At 34.0% G+C, this 25,038-nt stretch overlaps 2 protein-coding genes across 2 annotated transcripts; both read right to left on the minus strand.

The window, feature by feature from the left end:
• Positions 1 to 5,308: 5,308 nt before the first annotated feature.
• On the minus strand, positions 5,309 to 14,927 carry LOC106057180 (trafficking protein particle complex subunit 1-like). Its single transcript, XM_056012533.1, has 5 exons — positions 14,573 to 14,927; positions 12,023 to 12,327; positions 9,965 to 10,035; positions 9,202 to 9,340; positions 5,309 to 6,536 (listed from the first exon to the last, which is right to left on the minus strand). Exons 2-5 carry the CDS (start codon positions 12,119 to 12,121, stop codon positions 6,402 to 6,404), a joined length of 444 nt encoding a protein of 147 aa, XP_055868508.1. The 5' UTR covers positions 12,122 to 12,327; positions 14,573 to 14,927; the 3' UTR covers positions 5,309 to 6,401.
• Positions 14,928 to 17,142: 2,215 nt separating this feature from the next.
• LOC106057195 (aldo-keto reductase family 1 member A1-like) lies at positions 17,143 to 22,788 on the minus strand. Its single transcript, XM_013214296.2, has 2 exons — positions 22,176 to 22,788; positions 17,143 to 19,668 (listed from the first exon to the last, which is right to left on the minus strand). Exons 1-2 carry the CDS (start codon positions 22,228 to 22,230, stop codon positions 18,791 to 18,793), a joined length of 933 nt encoding a protein of 310 aa, XP_013069750.2. The 5' UTR covers positions 22,231 to 22,788; the 3' UTR covers positions 17,143 to 18,790.
• Between the last annotated feature and the right edge of the window lie 2,250 nt (positions 22,789 to 25,038).

Below are 25,038 nucleotides of genomic sequence, written 5' to 3' on the forward strand. Positions count from 1 at the left end.
TGGTTACAGTGTTGTTGTTTTTTTGTGTGTGTCTGATTGATATAATACTTCAAATATAAGTCCAAAAGTAGACCTATCATCTTTACAAGTTGAAACTCAGATGTGGAATGATACTCATCACTTGCCAGATTGGTGGTCTGGGGATGGCTTATCATATGGACCAACTACATACTAGAAACATGTATCTCTGGTCGCATCAGCGCAAGAAAATGTTGAGTCCAATATTATGGAACCAATCTTTTGTGGCTTTATTGAGCACCGGAAGAAGAAGTTTTAAGGGGCCGAACAGCACCCAGTCACGGGCCGGATATGGCCCGCGGGCCACAATTTGGGCGTCAGCTGATTCAGAGTTATGGATAAATTCAACAAAATGGAAAGGACCAGTATAGGAAAACGACTTAAAAACCTATTTTTTAAAAGATGTATCCCAAACAGACATTCGTAAACTATTGTAATCACATCGAGACAAGTCAACAGATTTCTATATGTATACTGGAAGACGAAGATGTAACGCATATTTCATAAAAATCGATTGTTTATTTCCACTTGCAGTGCAAAACCAGTTCAGTAAAAGATGTTGTTTAAGCATGTTGCTGTTATAGGCTCTATACCTCTGTCTTATCTTATAAAATACAGACGTTACTTCAAAAAAGAAAATGATTAGCCTACGTCCTACGCGTCATGCATTCAGTCATGCATGTTAACCAATGACTTTAATTCTGCCGAGTCACTGGTTGCCCTGGCTCAGGCAACCCATTCCATGCTCTAATAGCACTAGGGAAGAAGGAGAATTTGAACAAATTTGTCCTAGCATATGGAATGAGGAATGTGCCTTTATCTTTGTGTCTCTCTGAGTATTTTATTGGGTTTTGTTTTTTATTTGAAGCATGGGCGTAGCCAGGATTTTTTTTCGGGGGGGGGTAATTTTTTTTTTTATTGATTAGGTATCTTTTAGCTTCAAATCCTGCTGAAGGGGGGTTTAAACTCAAACCTCCTTTGATACGCTCATAGATTTTTGAGTGTGTAATTTGCTTTTTTTTTTTATTGAAGATGTATTTTTAAGCTTCAAACCCCGCTGAAAGGGGGGGGGGGGGGTTCAACTCGAAATCCCCTACGGCTACGATCATAGCATTTTGAGTGTGTAATTTGCTTTTTTTTATATTGCAGAGGTATTTTTTAGATTTAAACCCCGCTGGAGGGGGTTTTAAACACAAAACCACTTTGGGCTACGCTCATAGAATCTGGTGACTGATGTATGGGTAGTCTTATATTGAAGAGGGGGTTTTATCGTAAATGGAGGAGGGGTTTTAAAATCAAAATCTTCCTTAGCTATAGGCCCCTTCTTTCTTTCTTTTTTATTTGGGGGGGGGGTATAGAAGAGGGGGATTTGACTGCAAAACCTCCTGGTAGGGGTTTTTAAACTCAATATCCCCGTGGCTGCACTGGGGCAAGTGATGGTTTAGTATTAAAATATCACCTAAAATAAACAGAATCAAAGCAAAAAATTAAAAAAAATCACTAATTTCCGATTCCCCCAAGGTGGGGGGGGGGGGTCTTGCTCCGCCCATGATTTGAACATTATGGTTCAGAGTTTTATTTATTATTGCTACTTTACTTTTAAGTCTTCTAAATTTAGTGATTATACTAAAGGTGTTACTCTAGTCAAATGGGAATATTCGTTTGTTATGAATCTCACTGCTCTGTCGTGTAGGCCATGTAGGCCCCATGCCAGTTTGTTCGGTACTATTGTGTTTACATTTATGCATGACGAGAGAAGGGTTTACTTTAATAATACTGATAGAGAGATGGCCTTACTGTAATGCCCCACTTTCTTTCACAACTTTGTTGTTTTATTTCTCTCTCTCTCTCTCTTTCTTTCTTCCACCCCCGCAAATCAACACACACACACACACAACAGACTCAAGTCATTAAAATGAAACCCAATTGGCAACCATTCAACTATTTTTCAAGTCGGACTCTATTTAACGGGAGACATGCGGATAGAGCATAGGTCACTGAACATTGACATGTGTGTTATAAAATTCCACTTCAACTAAATACTTGTATTTTTTAAAAAAGTTAACAGAGTTTGAATGAAACACCAACATAGGCGGCTCCTATGTGTATGTAGTTTGGTAAGCAATGCAGGCAAAAGAAACAGGTTTCAATGACAGGAGTGAAGATGAAATTAAATTACAATAGCAGTTTTATTTTCTTAATAGGCCTATATATATAAAGAGACCTATTACATTTGTAATGGTCAATATACGAACTAAGGTCATAGGAGACCTTAAATTGTGGAAATCAGAAACAATGAAAAGATATTCGTAGCTGCCAACGCACCCTCTCTTGAGAGAACTGCCGTCTCATTACACCTCACGCGGCAATGCGAGGGCATCCAATGCATAAAAACGACAGCTTCAAAACATCGGCAATACTGCGCCGACTGCCTCTTCTATCGCTGTGATCCTCCCCCGCAGCCACCGGGAGGGCTAGGAGACAGGAAAGAGAGCCAGTGACCAGCGCGACAGAGGTTTAAATTTAGAGTTTTCCTTTTCTAAGGAATGTAGCCAGCCAATATTAACAAGCCCCTCATACCGACACCATTCGTTGTCGAATGCCTGAACACTGACGTCACAGGTCTTTATGACGTGGCAACAAGCTATTGGTCTAAACTGCCCACAGGTTGTGACGTTGCAGGTCAGTTTTCAGGCCTTCGATCTATATCGATTGGTCTAGCTCCTACCCGAAGCTTACTTAGGCTCCAGTTACTCACATTTGCCCCTTGTCCTGTCAGTGATAACAGTTTCTACGGACCCGATATCCGAGTCACTCGTGAAGGTCAGGAGTTGGACTGGTCGACAGACGCATGCCATTGGAAGCATTTTTATAGGTACGTATTGGAATGCTTATTTCCATTACCACTACCGGCAATAACAACCTTACGGATCCTTGCTACGCCACTGACATCTTATATATAAAGCACAATTTAAAGAGTATGTATATGTGTTGATAATAATATGTATGTATCATACTTATAGAAATCAAAACCGTCTGATCAATCTTGATGTAATTTGGCATAATCATCTTCATTGATAAAGTAACGTGCAATTATAATATAAGAATGTTCCTTAGATCACGGCACAGACCGTGTGTATGTTAAATTATTATTATTATAGCTTTTATATAGCGCTACTTTCATGCTTATAGCATGCTCAGAGCGCTTTTGGTCCAATCACATTTGTGGACCAGTGGGAGGGAGGGGACATATAGGAGTTGGTTTTCCGTGCTGCCTTTAGGCGCTCAGTAAACACAACTCTGCCCGAGTCGGGTGTCGAACCTCGAGCCCCCTTCTAGGTAGCCAAGCCAAGCCTAGTTCAAGCGCACTTGGCCTCTCTCCCACAACATTTTTAAAATCCTAAATTTATCTCTATTGAAGAATGAAACGTTTTAAGAAATCGGGTAAACCCATTTTAACTGTATTTTAAATTAGCTATGAATATGGGGGTTAAACCCCATTTCATCGACTACTTTCATTTTCGTAAGAAAATTTAGAAGTGTTTAGGGAACATCTCGCCATGTTTGACTTAGATCAAAATCCAATGCACTAAGATCTGTGATACACAAACTGGCCGAGTGTCGTGTCCGGCTACTACTATATAAATCCAAAATGAGCCGATACTCTGCGGCTTCAGTGGCATTGTGGGAAGAAGTTTCAAGGGACCGGATAGCACTGCTTCATGAGTCATAAATCGGATATGGCCCACGGGTCATAGTTTGCACATCACTGGTTATAGTTATGGATTTAAAAAAAAATGGAAAGGACCAGTATTGAAAAATGTAGAAACTGAAACAAGGATATTCAAAGATGTATCATACAGAGAGAGAGAGGGAGAGAGAGAGAGAGAGAAAGACCGTTATACGTGCGCTGCCGGAATCCCATAGAATGAATATGACCATTGTGAATGCCGTGAAATAGATCGGGCGCGGGACTGAAATTCCAGGTGGAGAATCACAAAGAGACTTGAATGACGTTCTCGTTGCTACAAGTAGTAGAAATATGATCCAGCAAGGCGGATTTATGATGCATAGCACATCGTCTGACCTAACGTTACAAGTGGGTCGGTGTGAAGTGCTTGGCGTGATTCAGCAAATCTTTCTTTTGTTTGATCGCCTGCTTCTTTATGCATTCAAATATGACGGCGCATAGACGCGTGGCCTACGGTTGGGTTGGAAATTGGGTAAGGGCGAGAATGTTTACTATGTGCATATATAAGCCTACTGTATGTTACATTTTCTGTTAAACATGTTTTATACGTGTGTTTCGCCATTTCGATGGACATATACTGGCCTTATATCACTGCTGAAATAATTAGTACGCTATAAATCTAACATGCCAGTCTTCATGTTGCCTGTTTGTTGTTTTCTCTTCACACAGTTTGCACTCCCGTTGTTCAGTACATTTGAAATAAGTTAAAAAAACAAAAAACAAAAAAAACTCTTGATAAGGAAAACTATGAAATATTTTTCTTCACTTAAAAAACAACAACCGATGCCTAATTATTTCCCCACTCATTCCCGATGGTGCACGAAGAATTGCTATAAGCATTACATACAAGCTCCCTTTAATTAAACACATGTCAGGGAATGAGCAATGCGAGTACGGTACTGCACCTAACAAGTTTAATTATTAATTTAATTATTTAGTTATCGATGATTTCAGCGAAAACACAGAGGGGAATAACTCTTTTTTAAAAACTATTTGTAGTTCTCTTCGGTTATCCACCTTTTCTCATGGTGTAGAGAAATGTAGACCGACCAACTGTCACAATCGACACACCGCTCCTCAAGGAGCCATTGTATAGCGGACCCCCCGCGCGGCTGATGTGGTACTGATAGTGGTACAAAAAATGAGTACCGTTACAGTGTGAGTTTTCTTGTTTGCTCGGCCTTCGATGTCGCCTTTAACCTGAACATATTGAGAGCCTGACAGCCACTGGAGGGGAGCTTCCATGTGCCTTGAGTTCCAAGATATTCGACTCAATTCTTAGAACAATGACGTATGTTGTGCTACGGCCTAAATCTTGAATAAATACACTGTATTATATTGTGCCTATGAAAAAAAAAAAAGATAAACGCAAGTAAGAAGAATTAATTTCATTTTCAGCATTTCAACACTTAAAGCTGTCACAAGTTGGTAATGCACTCACATAGGTCCTAAATATTCTACAAATCCATCTTTCATTAAATTTATTCAAAGTATTTACATTTCACACCAAACATCAACATACCATTTTATAACACAAAATAGGTAATCATTATTTTATTTTCACGTTTTTCCTTTCTATAAAATGTATGATGTCAACCGTAAGACAAAATCAAAGACACATGAATATAGGCATGAAAAACAATGTTTTCATATTATATGCAGTTATACTTGCATACAAAACAGGACAAAACAAAAAAATTACAAAATTTATTTCATACAGTAATAACAAAATTTGTCTAAATAAATTTTTACACAAAAACAAAAGCCAATTGATTTAGCTCTAAGTTAGCTAATCCTGCATGTTTCATGTTTACATTACAATGTTAATTGGAGTACATACAACAAATACAAAAGTAAATATGCATGCTTCATGTGTGTGTGTTCTTAATGCACTATATTCTGATACTTAAATACACCCATGTGCGTTTGTTACAAGATAACAATCTGGAAATGTTAATTGAAAAACAAAAGTTAGTGGGGGGTTTTCTAACTGCAGTACCAGAACACTGACTGCAGATCTTAAGCAAGTGGCCAGTCTTAGGGATAATCAATGCTTAATGACTTGGTTTGGAAATAGACCTACCTCTCTTTACGTATATGCAAAGTATTATCAGAATGGAGTTTGTGAGTGTTAGCTGTGACACTTAAACACTAACATCATACAAAAAATACAAAACCAAAGCAAGGATGGAGGCTAAATGAGTACATGATGAGCATATCAGCCAGTTAGTTTTATTACTATTAGACTAGTGATATTACAACTAGATTAAAATAGTCATAATAATAATAATTTAAAAAAAAATTAATATGCATATCTAACAAATCTAGCTATTTCACGATTAGATATTTCATTTCCAAACCTTGCTGACAGTTGCTTTTGAGACTTCATAGGTATTTTTTAAGGTGTTCTAGAACATTCATTTAATGTAATCATAATTTAATGTCATCATAATTTAATATAATCATAAAATTTTAAAACTAGAGCAACATGATCCCACAAAGATAACATTACAAAACTACATTCAAATGTTGCTATGAAAAGTTACATAGCTTGCTATTCAAACAAAAGAATGCACATTACATTATATGGCTCAGTGATGTCTATGCCAGATGAGTTTATACCAATGTAACTTTAAGATGCTGTCTTAGATGTTTGGAACGCAGATAAGCTTTTGACATACTCGTCCAGCTTGTATTTGAAGAGTTCACTTGTGATGGGCTGGTCCAGTTGACAAAGTGGATTCTTAACAACATACTCCACATAGATCTGACATTGAAAGAAAGGAAGAATGTCAATACAATTAATGTATTGATGCTTTCAGGCAAAGTGGGAGCGTGGAGTTTTAAATACAATTTTATCCCAGGCAATGTGTCTCAGCTACAATGTGGTGGAAACAGTCATTAGAGGAGACTATTAGGGCAATAGGGAAATCAAAACAGAACCCATGTTGAGATGCCTTAGGACTGAATCTATTGCTCTGGAAAGGATGGGAGAGAGGCCCTACAACAATGTTACCATCCACACACGATTCCTCAAGGAGATGTGTTATGGTGGACACCCACATGGCTGATATGGTATAGAGAAGACATATGGGGGAGTTACCCCGTGTGCTTGCCTTCAGCATCACCTGTAACCCAAAAAAGTTTGAAAAATTAGCTATTGTTACCAGTTAAAGGGATGTAACAAATTTATGTCTGTTTGGATCCCTCCCAGATAGAAAAGTTGTTCTAAATGGCTGATAGAGGGGAGCTTCTATTGAGTCTTTGACTCAACTCTTGAGATGAAGAAATACAAGCTTCTAATTTAAAGTGCTGGGTAAATTGTTGGCACAAAAGATGAAAACAAGAACAAGAGAATGATGTTCCAATGTTAATATGACAACTAAGAAGGAACTACATCAGCGGTTCTTAACCTTTTAGGCGACCCCTTTTAAAACCCCCCCACTCTGCCACGACCCCCCCCCCCCCCCCGCACATACATACAGCAACTGAAGAATAGACAATAACAATCTATTTTTTCGATGGTCTTAGGCGACCCCTGGCAAATTGTCAATCGACCCCCAACGGGGTTTCGACCTACAGGTTGAGAACCCCTGAACCTCATGAACAGAACTTGATCAATTAATTACTGAGATGTTTGAGTATAATGATAGTATAAATACAAGCATTTATTTGTTCAATAAGGCTTCAGTGTCTTCCAATTTGATGTCTGAAATATTTGACACAATTCACGCTGCTGATTAGCCATTGAGAAAGAATTCTGAAAGAACTTGTATCCAAATATAACTACTTTACTTGTCAGTGAGCTAAGCTAGAAGAAACTAATGCTGTTAAAAATTATGATTCAATGTTTTCTGATTTAATTCTTGCCTTCAGATGCATCTAATTGACTTTTTAAGTCTTGTCCTGATAAAGTGAACTAGATTCTCCATTCTTTGTTTGAGTGAATGAAGAACTGATGTAAAAAATCATTTCAAGTTTAATTTATCCTGTTTTACTTTATAATTTGTGAGGTATTATCCTTTATTTTTACTTCTTAGAGTGTGCTGGGAACCTCAAGTGGGTCTGACAAAGTTTTATTGACCCCAAAGATATTTTTCAAGAAGCAAAAGTAAAAGTAAAGACCAAAGAAGAGTTTGAAAGTATAATAAAAAAGAAACTACAAGCTATATAGCTGAAAGAATCAGAACGTGGTAGAAGAATCAAGACATTTTTTGCTTGACTTTATAGAAATATTTTTAAAATTAATCTTTCATTATATAAATTATAGCAACTTATTTTAACATTATTATTTTGATTTTTTTGTATTTGTTTTTAGAAGAAAATAACACAAATTATTTTCAAATAGTAAGACTTATACATAGAATATTATGAATTAATTTGTACTTCTCATCTGACAGTTTTGCATGCTAAGTATGCCAAATGTTTATATTATGCTTTTTAAATGTTTCTATTTCTAGAATAGTTAGAACAAACTTGAAGAAAAAAAAATTCTTACTGATGTGTATTATTATTTTAAAATATAATTAGTTACTTTAAAGAATGATTTGATAATCTGAAAAATGGATGAGTTATGTTACAATCGTAGTGGTGATAGAGTTAAATGTGTGTGCAATCAACTGATACATGCAACATAGGTCAGCGTGGGCTGATATGAACATTACATGTGAATAACACCCATGTTATGGTTATTTCTAACACCTTCAAGAAGGTCTTCGGGGACCCAATATAAAGAGACAGAATGTGTCAAAGACGAGTCAGTCCGGTACTGTTAGTCTAAAGTGAAGTCAGTTCAGTAGAGCGAGTCCTCAAATTAAGCAGTACGAGTCCAGGATGAGACAGAGAGAAACTAGTTAAGTCGAGTACAGTATTTGTAGTCACTGAATCATGTAGCCAAATGTGCAGTTGATTTATTAGTAAAGTATCACATTATTTTGGAACTTTTGTTGTCAAGTTCTTAAGTTGGTTGTTGGGTTGAGCAGTGTTTGCAGAGAGCCTGGATAGTGAGAATCATAACAGTATGATGACATAAGGTAACTCAAGATATCCTGTTGTTCGTTTTGTATTTCTTTTTCTCTTTTATCTATATTTTATTTAGATATATAAATATCTTTAAATCTTTTAAAATCTAAAATGAATCATTGGTACATCTAGTTATTCTATAGAAAGCCTAGATATGCTACACAATGAATAAGTTATTAGTTATGTTTCTACTTTTTTTCAATACTTTTAGTTTTATCAATTATTTTATTAACCTTTTTTTTTCTAGCATACCCAACAAATTAGACATTTCATATTTGACCTTATATAAGAAACACAGAAAATATTCTGTTTTCTTCATTTGATACCATTATGGAACATTCTTTGGAGTATCCTTAGGAATGTTTGTGGTTTACTTACACTAACAAAAGGAATAAAAAATGCAAACTCACAGAACTAAATATCTGTTGTAAAACATCTTTCATATTTCCAACAGACAAGTCTGTGTTCAATATCAATTTCAGACCACTAGGTGTCTCAAAGAAATGAAGTTTGTACTTGCTTGTGGTGAAATTCAAAAAACCTTCTTTCCTAATTGAATTAGTTAATAAAAATAATGTATTTGAAAACAGAGATTAACAATATTATTAGTTTATTATCAAAAGATAGATTTATGAAAAGTTTTAAATGCCTAGCTTTATTGGAATTTTAGAAATGCCATTTCAATTTAGCTTGTATGTTTTATAACCTGGAGACCAATTGTAAAAGAAAACTTAAAACTGAATGAAATTAGAGCAAAGTGGAACACAAAATGTAAACTTTTTTAGATTTGTTTTCATCTTCTTTCTTTCTGGGGGTGTGGTGACTGAGTGGTAAAGTGCTTGGCTTCTGAACCAAGGGGTCTAGGATTTAAATCTCTAAGAATAGATTTTGAATTTAGGGGTAAAAATATTACCCCAGAGTCCACCCAACTCTATTGGGTACATTAGTTGAGGAAAGTAAATGCAGTTTGTTGCTGTGATGGCCATTTAACACCCTTGTTTACTGACAGTCATAAAAACAGAAGACTTTTACATCATCTGCCCTATAGGTAGCAATGTCTGAAAGGGGAACTTTTTTAAAAATCTTCTTTGGGGTAGATGCTTGAAGACGTCTGTGATCATACCATCATCAATTCTAAAAGTGAAGTTAAACTTTAACTCTGAAAAAGGATACATGTCTGTTGGTGAAAGTCTACTAGCAAATGACTTGATAGAAAACAACATTCCATACATCAGCTTGAATTCCTGAAAGAAAAAAAAAAGATGCTGTAAACTATATAACCATTGGCCAAAGAAACAGATGATCTTAACATTATCTGCCCTATAGATCGCAAGGTCTGAAAGTGTAACTTTTACTTACTTTACAAACAACAGTTTAATGGGTAAGTTCATAGATAATATGAACTACATACAAAACTGTGGGTAGCACCTGCCAGTCAGTCATAGTCATGAAATGTACATAAACACAAACACACTGTCTCAAACTGCCAATTAAATTTCTATTTTTTCTTTGCAAAGTGTTATGCATACAATATGAGGGGCATGGCGGCTGAGCACCAAAGTACTTGGCTTTTTGAACCCAGGGTCCTTTTCAATTTCTGGGTTTTAAAGATGCTGCTGAGTCTATAACCTACTCTAAAGGGTAGCTGACATTAGAAGTAGAAAGTAAAGGTGGTTGGTTTCTGTGCTAGCCACATGACACTCATTAGCTGTCAGTCAAAGAAACAGATTACTTTTACATCATCTGCCTTAAAGAGTGCAAGGTCTGTAATAAGGTGCATACAATATGCATATTTATTTTTAAAACAGAAGTGCATGCTTTCAGAATATCATAAAAATCTGTTTAACTTCTGAACATACATTAACATTTTAAAAAAATTGCCTTTTTTTTGACAAATATCACAGTTAAGCTAAATAATTCAAGAAAGATAATTAAAGTTTCATTTTATTCCAGACTCTGAGAGGTATGTGTGTTTAGATGTTTTGAAAAGTAAGTCTAGTTACAGTATAAATAGAGAGATAACAAAGTTCAGTTCAGTGGAGTCCAGTTTGTTTACAGTGTTCATTGTGTTTTATATTACTATGTGGATTTATTATTTGAATTCTATGATAATGTGCAGATCTATCTGGGATAGGGTTACCAGGTTACCCCGAGGAGGGCAAAAAGAAACACAAATTTTTACAAAGAAGGACACAAGAAAAAACAACATTAAACACTTTTAAAACAAGTAAAATATAAAAAAAGTACTTTAAAAATAAAACAAACAAAGCTTATATTGAGTGAAATAGCATTAATTATTTTGAACCAATCACTTTTTAATAGATATAGACAAACAATAATGAATATGTGTGATTGGAAATATTTGTATGAATTGTTTTTGTTTAGCGCAACTTTCATGCATCTTATAAGATGCTTAGTGCTGCTATTTCTTTTTTTTTAAATTGCTCAAGCTTTAATTTAAACTTGCGGTCTCAAGCCTCCATCATGTAAGCCAGACTTGTTAGCCGCTAAGCTATTCAAGTAATTATAAAAATAGAAAATTTTATAATGTAAAAAAAAAGTATATATATATAGTTTAAAATTTTCAGCGAATGACATAATTCTCTACACAAGGCTTTTCTCCCCTTAGCTTAGTACAGTTTCTATATTTAATAAAACAAAATTAATTAATTATGACTAATTAATTAATTGGTTAATTTTTTTTATTGATTCATGTGTTGTTGTCAACAATGAACAATAGTGCCATGTTTCAACCTGACCCAAGATTGGAAAGGGGGAGAGAATAGCCTGGATGAAATGCATTTGGACTAAGTACACTACAATTATGTATTCACACAAAACAATGTCATCTAGAGAGTGAAAGAGAGGATGAAACCAGTCACAGGTACAACTGATCTAACCAATGGGATCGGCCTGACATCCATCACAAGCTGAGAGGGGAAAAATGGAGCATGGGATAAGGGGACAACATATTGAGCGTCTTAAGCTGGTGTAAAAAGAAAATAAATATATATTGTTTTTTGACCCTTAAAAGGAAAAAAAGTTTCTGTTGATTATCAATCTAGAAACTTTCATTTTTTCATAGGTTCAACCAATACAGAGCTATACATTCAAAACTAAAAGCTTGCACCAAACCTTTAGCAATTGGGTCTTTCTTCTAAGTGTTGTCTTTCTTCTAAAATCTTAACTAATAATTGTACTTAACATACCAATTCAGAAAAAATAAGTTACCTCATCCTTGCTCATTGTCAGTTGTTTTTTTCTATTCCATTCAGCATAATATAGACATGTACCGTTTCGATCAAACAAATAAAAAGTGAATATTGTCATTTTATCACAACTAGAATTTTCTTAGTTTTTTTTAGACTTTAGTAAACAAGAGTAGTCTAGATGAAGACTTCAACTACTAGATCTAGATGATAGTTCTAGTAGTACTGCAACTGTACTATATCTAACTACTAGCCTTGACAAGCCACACTACGCTGTTACTATTATTATTATATATATATATATATATATAATAATAATTTATAAATCTGAAATTAGAAATTATACACATAATATTATATAGAATAGATATCTAGAAAAGCAGACTTTGTTTAGAATAGTTTAGATAAATTATTTACATATATAGATCTAGATTCTAGATTAAATTCATTTTAGTTATAGAACTAAACTACACATATCATATCTAGATCTATATATTATATATTCTAGATCTATATATATACAGATTTACATCACTTTAATTCCAAATAATTCCAAATAAATAGAGCTACATGATCTTCTTATCTTATAATTTTAAATCATCTATATACAACTAGACTATAGTCATAGTTAATAGTTATAGACGTTCCTTCAAAACAAAATAGAATCTCTATATTATAATTAAATAAATCTAGATTTCTAGATCTGACTATTTAACTATATTAAGTTATAGTTTTAGTATAGTATATTGTCGAAAATATAGAATTTGATTTTAGATAGAATTATAAATTAGTATTATTAATATTATATAATTATAAATATTATTACTAATATTATCTAGATCTAATAAGGAGACGCAGTGGCTGAGCGATAAACCACTTGGCTTCTGAACTGGGGTTTGAATCCTAGTTAAGACTGGGATTTTTAATTTCGGCACCTCTGGGCGCCTCTGAGTCCACTCAGCTCTAATGGCTAATGGGTACCTGACATTAGTTGGGGAAAAGTAAAGGCGGTTGGTCATTGTGCTGGCCACATGACACCCTCGTTAACTGTAGGCCACAAAAACAGATGATCTTTAATCATCTGACCTATAGAAGGGGAACTTTATTTTTTTTTTTAGATTTTAGATCTAATTTATAAAAGTAAACTACTAGTAGGACACTATCATTTAATAATTTATCATACTTAATAATATAATCTATATATATATATAATATATTCTATATACTAGATTACTAGATCTATATTATCGTCTATAATCTATAGTCAGTATATATATATAGTCATACTACATAACAACATAACTTTACTAAGTGTTCATTAGTCAGTGATAGTCATATAATAATTATGATTATCATAATAATCATATCATTATCAATGAATAGAGTATAGAGCTAGAATAGTTCAAATAAATCAATAGAATGTAGATCTAGTCTACAATGTTACTAATATAAATGTAGAATAATCTAGAATTCTAGTTCATTTAGTGCTTACTAGAGTCTAACTGAGTCTAAGTCTAGAGACTAGATTTAGATTTAGAATTTAATAATAATAGTAATTCTAAGTAATAGATTAAAGGGAAACTCCGATTGTTTTTCAAATTTGAGTTAATGACATATTTAAATTCTGCGTAAAAAGTTGTAATAGTTAAATTTTACCATTTTTTATTTTAATGCTTAGAAACATTCATATTAAATAAATTAGTCAGTAAATTCTTGACATCTAAAAAAAAAAGGGGTTCTATGAGTTTTTGTTTTAAGTTTGTTCATACGTCACTTCCCACAACAATACTGAAAGAGAAACTAGATTTGACCAATCGTATCGCTTCATTCTTACAGTAGCTGTTAGGCTGTTAGGCTTAGTGACGGCCTAGTCCAGAGCTATGATACAGTTATATATATATATATATATAGATAGATAGATAGATATATAGATATATACATATAGATATACATGTATAGATAGATCTAAAAGCATTAGGATAATCAATTCGAGAAAAAGAGTAACATTTTCATCTAAGCCTCTCTCTCTGTCCCAAGATGTAAATAGATCGTGTGTCTGACTGAATCGAACAAACTGGTCAGTGTAAGGCTAGTCGAGACTACGAGTAGTCGGTCATGACAAGACAACCAAGCGATAGCGCTTGTTGTGTGTTGAGTGGTCTGGCGTGAAAATACAGACTGCCAGGGTTAGTCAAGCATGTAAATCTACTTTTAATACGCATTTTTTCTTTGCTTACAAGATCCTAGATCTAACTGCATAGACCAAGATATATTTCTTTTACGAGAATGTAAACTTTGCTTCTGTCATACAATAAGTCAATAGATTAAAACACATTTGTGACGTCACAAAGAAACCCGGTGAAAGTCTGACTGTTTTGGATGCGCAGGAAAATTACGTCGGAAAAACATCAAATACTAAGTTATTATTGCCTTGCAAAGAAAAAAAAAAGAATCATATATTCATTATCTATAAATCAAAACACATATTATAATTATATCAAATTAATCAAAAATTGTCAAAACCATCGGAGTTTCCATTTAAGTTTAAGATTTAGTAGATTAAAAGATTTACTTTAATTTTTAAACTCTAGACTCTAACTCTAGATCTAAGATTCTAGAATAGAATATAGTCTAGAATAACTCTAGAAGTCTAGATTTATAGATTTAAAATTTAATAATTTAATGTAAATGTATGGACTGGACTATGGACAGTATGGACCAGATCTTTTTGGGCCAAAGCAAGACTTCTTTATTTCTTTTTTAAAGCTCTAGATTTGAAATCTAGATCTAGTCTAGATTTTAGATCAAATCTTGATCTAGATGTAGACTATAACTAAAATGTCTAAAAGTTTATTTATATTTATCAAGTTTTCTTCTTTTTGTTTACTCCCAATCTATTAAAAAAACAAACTTATCGGTTAACTCTTGCTGTAAACCGCAAATGAAAAATCAATTATTTTGTGCTTATAAGCGCAGACCTATATATATTATACCATATGTATATATAGGTCTGTGGAGCCAAGAAATCCAAAATGAAACAAACACTGATCTATATAGATCTAGAACTCTTTATCTTGAACAGTGTTTCCCAAACTTTTTGCACGTGACGTCCCCCCAATAGTAAAAAAAAACAAAACCAATGTGCTTGAGCACCTCCCCCAGCCTTTAGACAGCAATAAGGGGTCTTTGGAGGGTTTTAACTTTACAAAATGTAATGAAAAATTATTTTTGGCTCAAATTACTTGTTTGCAAGGAGAGTTGCAATATCGACCATTGCATTAAAACACTAGCCTATTGTTTCAAAGATTATATCAATTAACTCACTCCATCTGGCTAGTACTAATTTCGTACAACTATTTCTCCCACTTGCCACAACTATTCATTACCTCTAACAAAACATGAATCAATAAAATAAATTAACCAATTAATTAATTACCATATTTTGTCACATTGGATATAGATTAGTGAAAATCTCATTTCATCATCTGTACTATTATTGGTTGCTTTACTTTGGCTCTAAAATGTAGGTACTGGTACTGCAGTCTAGGCATTGTCTTCATCTGTCTCTTTTGGAAAAAAGTGTACCAGGCACTAACTATGCCATAAGCTTATGTCTGAGCAATTTCACTGCAGCACAGTGCCTCTAGTTACACCCTTCTTCTTGGAGTGTAATAAAAAAAAAACGTACCATTTGAACTCATTAAACCTTACTGAATTCTCTGATGTTTTAGACAATTGCTTGCTGAGTATTTAGCTACTCTGTTATAGTTCACACAACTCTTGATGTTATAACAGATTACATAAGAACTTTGTTGATGTTCATGCAAGGTTTTTTGACACTTTTTATTTTACTAAGTATATGTTTTTGTTTCAGCATATTTAATTAAAAAAAACAACAACACAGGTGATCTACAAAGATCAGTTAACTATCTTATTGTTTAAAGTAATTTTTGCAAAGCTTGTATCAACTCACTCTGTCTGTCTGGTAAAAAGTTTGTACACATTATTTCTTTCACAGACAATCTTGGATCAAGCTGAATTTTTGCTCAATTATTTCTTTTACCTGACAACACCAGAATAGACTTCTTCTTTTCTCTAGCCAGCTTTTTGCTGTTGAGCTGTCAGACTGTGCCAAGGAAAAATAGTGTGCTGTTTTCTTGAGTTGTTCAGCACTGCCGTACAGGGTGCTGGTTATGTTGGGCTGTAGCGAAAGTCGGGTCTGCCTAAGGTGGATTAGGAAGAGACATTCAAAGAGGATATGATTTACGGTTTCAAAAGGGTGTGCGCAGTGTCTACAAAGAGGGAGTTGTGTGGAATTTATTTTGTTCAGATGGTAATTTAATAGTGGTGTGTGTCATGGTCTTAGATTGTAGATTGCTCTTTGTGGGGGGAGGAAGTTAATACTGTCCAGTTTGTTTGGCATAGTCATTTCTTTGTGTTTCCTGATGCCCATTGGTTGAGCCATTCCTCTTTGTGATTGTTGACTAACATTGACCTTAGGGTGAGGTAGTTAACAGGTCTATGTGGTTGTTCAATAGATGATCCTGCCTTAGTAGTTTATCTGCCTTTTCATTTCCCATGATGCCAATGTGTCCAGGGATCCACTGTAGTGTGATATTGATATCTAATTTTGATATCATCTGATGGATTATCACAATTAAGAATACATACAAAAATTAACCAATTAGTAATTAATTAGTATTAATAATTAGTATTAGTAATTAATTATTTTGTTTAGCATCTCACCAAGAGAAAGAAATTGTACTTCACTGAAGTGGTGGTATAAGCTGAATTAGTCCCCTTTGCAGGTCGTCATCTGAGGCTAAGTGAACAAAAACATGAATAATATAAACAATAGATTGCAAGGTCTGAAAGGGAAACTTAACTTTTTATAGATAAGACATGAACCAAAAATAAATTAACCAAATTAGTGAAACAAATACTGGTAATTAATTATTTTGTTTGATACCAACAAGGAAAATTAATCCTTCATTATTAACAGATATGGCAAAATATCTTGGATTTTGTCCCCTTAAATTTTGCTTTGTTAAAATCTTTGTTTATAGAGTTTCTTTCTGACATGATTCACAAATCAAATAGGAAAAAAAATTCTTAAAAGAAAGTAAAGACATGACTTTAAAATATTTGCAATCAATATAAAACTTTTATTGTTTTACAATTTACTTGTACAGTAAAACTTATCTGTGTTTATACTTTTATAGTTCAATCATATTTAATGGTCCACATTTAAAGCAGACTTTAGTTGCATTCATAACACATGCACTTGCGAAACCCAAATACAATGTAATAAATATCTGATGTAATAAATAAAATTAATTACCGGTACAAAACAAATTGGCACTACCGTTGTACCTACACATCTGTAATGTAATAAACACTCATTGTAGAAAAATTTTTTAAAGCTTCAAGCATGTGGAGTGATGAGTATGTGACAAAAACTTGTTTACATTAAAAAATATGACACCAAATCTGCAGATATGTAACCTTCTGAATTAAAAATGAGAATGAGCACTAGGTTTTTAAATTAAAAAAACAACAACATATCATATACAGAAACATTTAAAGTATAATTTTTCTAAAGGCAATCCCTTATATTATATTGCAGATTACTACCACCAGTATTTAAATCAAAAGCTAAAATCTTGCAAAAAACTACATAAGAGTATCAAACTAGAGGACTCCTTCCTCAATACTGTGTAGCCATAAAGTGAGACTTTAAGAGGGAAAAAAATTACCTGGACAATGTGAGAGTGGAAAAGCCAGTCTCTTGAAAAGCTAATGTGGGTGTCTTCTGACAAAGAAGGGTGGAGATTCTTTGTTGCATGAAAAATTGTTACAGTCAATATTTACCTATATTGAATATTTCAAATTCTAATTTATTATATGGCATAAATGTGTGTTTTAAATTCACCCACATCCAATCAATACATAGCCTCTTAAATTACTATAAATTAGGCTACAAAGTGGTACATATATATGACATTGTAACACATTGTAGTAAGTAGATAAATACATTTCCACAAATAATAATGCCTTTAGGTTATGTACTGAAGTTCTGTGAAATATTACTCTAATAATATGTTGCTATGTTAAAAAAAAAAGGAAGTTATTTTAAATAATATATGATGTAATAATGCTGAAATAAAACAAGACTATGAAAAGTATGTACCCAAGATCATACAGCAAAAGATTTCCCAGATAAATGCTAAAAGCCAAGTATTTTTTAAAGATAATATAGATATGGAAAAAGAATGATTAATTAATTAATTAATTTTGATCAATAATGTTTTCTTTCAGAAGATAATGTTAAGTCTAAATATGATAGTAGGTGCGGTGGCTGAATGGTAAAGTGCTTGGCTTCCAAACCAGAGGTCCCGGATTCGAATCCTAGGATTTGTTAATTCTGGGATCTTTGGGTACCTCTAAGTCCACCCAGCTCTAATGGGTACCTGATATTACCTGGGGAAAAGTAAAGGTGGTAGGTCGTTTTTCTGGCCACATGACACCTTCATTAACCGTAGGCCACAGAAATAGATCACCTTTACATCATCTGGTCTGAAAGGGGGAACTTTTGCAGAAACAAATGACCTTGACATCACCTGCCCTATAGACCACAAGGTCTGAAAGGGGAACTTACTTTTTTACTAAATATGATAAGCACTTATAACACTAAAAGATACCTACTATAAAGCCACAATAACAGCTAATTAAAAAATTTTTTCATCACAGAATATTCTCTGTTTGAATTTATGTTTTAAACTTTTCTTTATTAAAAATCTTCTTCCTCAAAAAAGTCTGGATGGCCTCTCATAAAAAGAAATCTAAAAAACCTAATGCCTTTATCAAGACTAGCTATCTTGTCATAGTCTTTAGTTGTCATTGTCCAGTTTAAGACATCCAAGTTCTCTTTAATCCTGTCTTTATTGGCGCTTTTTGGTAAAACAACAAACCCTCTGCAAAGTAAAAAGTTAAGCAGCACCTGTGCAGGTGTTTTCTTGTAGCTTTTTGCAATCTCTTTGATTAGAGGATCTTCCAACAGATTCTCATTGTTTTGAACATGAGGAGCCGGTCTGTTAGGAGCACCCAAGGGGGCATAAGCAGACACAGCTATGTGGTGCTCATCACAAAATGCTTTTAGTTTATTTTGCAAGAAGTAAGCGTGGCACTCTAACTGGACATTAGCAGGGGGCACATCAGAAAATTTCAGAATACTATCTATTTGCTCCAGGGTGAAATTAGAGACACCAATACTGTGTGCTTTTTGTGATTTGAAGAGTGTGGAAAACCCTTGCCAGGTCTCAAGCAGATCCACATGTTCAAACTGCATTTCATTGTTTTCTTTTTTAATGAAGCCCCATGGGTGATGTACAAGAAGCATGTCTACATAGCTTGTTTTCAGTTTGGCCAAAGAACTTTGGGCACTTTCAATCACGTCTGCTTTTTTCAAATGTGTGCGGGGGACCTTTGTAGTGATGAAAATATCTTTCCGATTTAGTCTTCCAGCATTAACTCTATCAGACAACACTTGTCCAATTTCTTCCTCATTCTCATAAGAAGCAGCTGTATCAATATGACGATAACCCAAAAATAAAGCATAATCCAGAACCTCTTTTAACTTTTCACCTTTTAACATGAATGTGCCAAATCCTGTGGAAAAAAAAAAAGTAAAACTTGCTTATTCATCAAAATACATTTAGGATTCAAATATAGTGAAAATGAGAAATTGCCTACATCATGATTATATTTCCAGAAGAAATTAAGAAACTAATAGGGAATAAAATAAATGAGCAATGGACAAGCTCTCATACGAATCATTAGAAAGTTGTGCCTATTATAAGCTATCCCCACAAGATCAACATCTAATCTTTCGACTCAGGACTGGACACAACATAATGAGACAACTTATGTACAAGTAGCTCAAAATTGGAACCAGTGAAATATGCCCATGTGGAGTGTCACCAGAGAATACTGACCATGACCTACAAAACTGCACTCTTTAGAGATAAGATAAGATAACTGTATTGATCCAATCAAATGGAAATTCAGTTTGACTACAATTGACAACATCAGCGTAACTACTGTACAATAACAGTATCTCTTTACCAAGAGACACTGAACAAGACACTGGCCCCAATACACCCCAATAGAAAGAAAACTATATGGACATTTCCCTGATTTGGAAACCACTGTGCAGTTCATCTCATATATTGGTCAAGTCATTGGAATGCTCCAACATAAAAATGAGAACGAGGAAGAAGAAGAAAAATAATTATATTGTTTTTATATCTTTTACATTTAGACATCCTTCTTTTTATTACTTATTTCCCTTTACTAGACTGCAAATACTTATAGATCTGGGGTTTGGTCAATTAATATACTAACTTTTTAAATTAATATTTCTTTTTTATTATCTATTACTCCAATTTTAGTAGTTTAATTTCATGTTGAGTTTACATTTTCTATTCTAGAATGTGTTAAAATTGGAATGAAAGCAATTATATGTAGATTTCTATTCAGGGTAAGGTAGTTGTTGTTTTTTTTACTTGTTTTTTTTACTACCAGTATTGGTAAATAGAACAAGTGGGATTTGTTAGTTTTGTGAAGCTCTTGTGTTAAGAAAAGATGTTTTGTGAGTTTTTAAGTCAAAGATTAGCAAATTTAAGATTGTCTTCTCACAGATTATATGCAATGAAAGAATTATTATAAATAAATTATAAATTATTTTGAAATGTTAGGATTATAGTAGGGCTCTTTCAACTATGCTGTTTCATCTTCTAAGTATGATCTTTTAAAATGTTTACTACCAAAACTTCATCAGAGTCTTCTTGGCTTTCATGCTTTGAGTTCTCGAAGGCACTGGTAGATAGAAAGAAGTCTTTAAGGGTCACAGTAACATTGTCTCGATCTATCTGTTTAGATTGAGATACTCCTAGCAGGTAAATCAGTAGTTACAGCAGTAAAAGCTTAAGTCATATTATAGACCTCTTGTTTTTTTTCATCTGTCTATAATGGTTCATTTATCATTTTCAACATGTTACCTATTGTTCATTTGTCATGTTCAGCATTGTATCCAGCTGTTTCAACATGGTACTGATCAGTTCTTGCATGTGATCGAAATGGCCAAGGAGCTCATCAGGCTGTATTTCAAATTAACAGGTGTCCGGATCCTCCTCACCCTCTACCAGAGCTTGCCAGATTTTCTTTGCTCTTTTTTATGCATCTCAATCCTCGCCATCAAAGTTTTTGTTTAAGTTCTTTCAATTCAAGTTCCAAAAGCATTTTCACAAATGCCATGGGAAATTCTACTTCTACATTGAGTCACCAAGAATCCCACTTCCAGACACCAATGAAACAAATCTAAGGGAGAACCTACAATGTTTATCATATTTCTGAACCCACCATTGGCAATGCTCCTTTCCTAACTATAAAGCAGATCCACCCAAGTTTTAATATTTTTCTTTTCCACTTAGTCAGAAATCCAATATACTCCTTTTCTTATATCTACATCTCATCCGTATTCAGTAATCAAATAGTCACAGTGTGCCTGTGCTAAGCAGGGTCATAACAATATTAATCTTGTCAAGTAAAATTACACTATAACCAATGTTACTAATAAAGCATTGCGAGCTGCATATTTTGTTACATATAATGCAGACAAAGCCGTTGTCAGCTGGGGTTTATTTAAGTTTAATGTTCTTCTTCATCACCTTAGTTTGGCAAGAGTTTTTTTTTTTTTTTGGGGGGGGGGGGGGAGGGGAGGGGCATCAAATACAATGACCATATATATATATATATATATATATATATATACAGTGCTTTTTTTTTTGTAAAAAAAAAAAAAAAATAGGTGCCGGTACTCAGTGATGGATTGCCTTATAACTTTTAATTACTAATAAATTAATAATATACGTTCAAATACAAGAAAATTCAAAAAGGTGCCGGTACGCACCGGTACAAAAAAAAGCCCTGTATAGAAATATATTTTAGAATATATAATATTAATTATGTTTAGATCTAAACTAGACTTTCTCCTTAACTCTCTTAGAAAATAATATGTAATGACCATATTACTAATATTAGTATACATTTAAAATCTTGTAAAAAATATATAATAATAATATAGGTTCCTAATCAACTGATGAACTGAAACTTACCTAAGGTTGGCATCTTGAAGCCTGAATTCAACGTTACAAATCGAGCTATTGCCATTTTATTGTTACGATTTTTGGTCCTTGTTGAAGTTGTTATATATTCTACTTATATACTATTTGAGGCGAATCTAAAAATGAAATGCAGAGCTAGATGAGATCTATTTCTAGATTCTGCTACATCTTATCAACTCTAGCTTTCTAGATCTAGACTTTATTTTTATTGTCTAGTATTTTTATATGTGGAACTTATTAGCTCCCCTGTTCTTCTGGCTGTTAGGCAGAAAAAGTGTAGACAAATTATGCATTTTACATCGTACGTCGAATAGATGTATATCTTTATCTAGATCAAGATTCTCGATCTGTTAATCTTGAAAAAAACAACAGTAGACTCTAGTCTAGATCAATAGATTTAGATCTAAAGAGTAAATTAGATTAGCGATTCCCAAAGTGATCTATCAAAGACCTCCATCCCGCCGCAAGGGTCTACGACGACTTGAAAACTTTTTAATTATCTTACAAGATACAGACGTTACTTCAAAATAAGAAGATGACTATATACGCCCTACACGTCATGCTTTCTAGTCATGCTTGTTAACCAATGACTTAAATTCTGCCAAGTCATTGATGTAATAGTAGGCTAGTAGAAACTAACAAACACTTAAATTTCTTGTCTGTTTAAATTTTTAAATGCTGCTTTATTCATGTTAGATCGTCCATATATATAGGCCTAAAAGGAATTCAATTATCCCCCCCCCCTACCCCCATCTCTTAATTAGCGCATTATTCCGACATGTCTGCAATGTGGGTTACTGGGTTACAATAACGCCTGACAAAACAATAACATTTACAATCACAATTGGTTTTCCTGGCTGGCTCTTGCAACCCATTCCATGCTCTAATAGCGCTAGGGAAGAAAGAGCATTTGTACAAACTTGTCCTAGCATATATGAACGAGAAATTTTAAGGTGCCTTTATCTTTGTGTCTTTTTGAATATTTTATTAAGTTTTTTTTTTATTTCAAGATTATTATGGTTCAGTGTTTTATGTATAGGCCTAATTGCTACTTTTCTTTAGAAGGCTTTCTAAATTTAGTGCTTTTACTAAAGGTGTTACTCTAGTCAAATGTGAATATTCGTTTGCTGTGAATCTCACTGCTCTATTTTGTGTCTGTTCCAGTTTTTAATGTTTTCCTGAGTTGAGGGATCCTAAACAGAGGAAACATATTCTATTATTTGTCTAACCAAGGGGAAATAAAGTTTATGGTCTATACATAGTCTATAGGCCTATACCAGTACGTGAATAAATGATTATAGGGTTTATGAGATATAGGTACAATGCTTATAAAGGGGTCCATGATAGTGATCCTCATTTAATTAATTAGGTCATGGATTTAATTATGATTAGCCATCATTGGAATTATAAAACCTCATATACACATATATATGATTTGTAGCTTAAATAGGTACGTACTTTTTAGTCCTGCTGTTCTAATTGCTTTGAGAGTTATAAGAAATATACACATAAACACAAGGGGGACTATTACTAACTACTTCAGGAGAGAAAACCAACAGGGACGATATACAGCCAACCTCTACAATATTATACCGTGCTTACGCCAATGACGTTGCCTTATTGGGTAAAGAAATCTCTGACATTGCTAGAGCCTTCACACAACTAGAAGAAGCATCTCGACCAGCAGGACTTGAGGTCAATGACAGTAAAATCAAGTAGGGCCTACATCGTAATGACAAGAGACAATCAAACAGAGGGACAGTATATCAAAATAAAAGACAACGAATTTGAAAACGTCCAAACTTTCAAATAACTAGGAAGTACAATTGATAAAAAAAATGACATACTAACAGAAATAAAGGAAAGAATGGCAAGAGGCAACAGAGCATTTTATAGCACCCATCATTTACTTAAGAGCAAAACAATTTCAAGGAAAACGAAGAAAACAATATATAAAAACCATAAGAAGACCAGCAGCAATGTATGCAAGTGAGACCTGGACACTGACTAAGACATCAGAAAATTTACTTAATACTTGGTAACGAAAAATTCTTAGGAAAATCTATGGTGCCATACAGGATGAAACAGGGTGGAGGACACGCACTAACCATGAGATATATCAATTATATGAAGACCGACCAATAGTGACCGAAATAAAAAAGAACAGACAACGTTGGGCAGGTCACCTTGAAAGAATGTCAGATAACAGCCTAGAGGAGCGAAAATCATATACAGGCAAAAACCAAAAGGCAGGCGACCCAAAGGCAGACCCCGAATGCAATGGATTGATGATGTAGAAGCAGATCTGCAACAGCTTGAGGTTAGGGCGTGGAGACGAAAGGCCCAGGAAAGATCTGAATGGAAGGATGTGTTGAAGCTGGCCAGAGCCCTCCATGGGCTGTAGCGCCACTGGGATGGATGGATGTTATAATTGCTTTTCGTTGTCCAGCCAGCTTTTCATTGGACGACCCTTATAAATTCGTGCTCCCCCCCCCCCACACTGTACCTTGAAGGATGACTTGGAATGAGTCGTGACATGTCTTATGACAGAACCCTTCTTAATATTGAGGCGTTTCTCCTTTTTGCCAGCTATAGTACTGTTGACATGTAAAAGTACAAGCTCATTTCTTCTTTTCCTCATATCTGTAACATTTATTCTCAAATGCTTAAATTCATCGTTTGGCCTCAACGTTCAGTGTCCAAATTTCACTACCATATAGGAGTACAGAGAATACTAGCGAAGAATAGGCCTACAGTTTCAATTTTACTTGGAAGCTGATGTTACTCTTTCTGATTTTTACACAATTTACTCGTGGCAGGGGATACCAAGCGACGTTTTTTTTCTTTTATTGGT

The sequence above is a fragment of the Biomphalaria glabrata genome, chromosome 15 (genome assembly GCF_947242115.1).
Source record: "Biomphalaria glabrata chromosome 15, xgBioGlab47.1, whole genome shotgun sequence".
NCBI lineage: Eukaryota > Metazoa > Mollusca > Gastropoda > Planorbidae > Biomphalaria > Biomphalaria glabrata.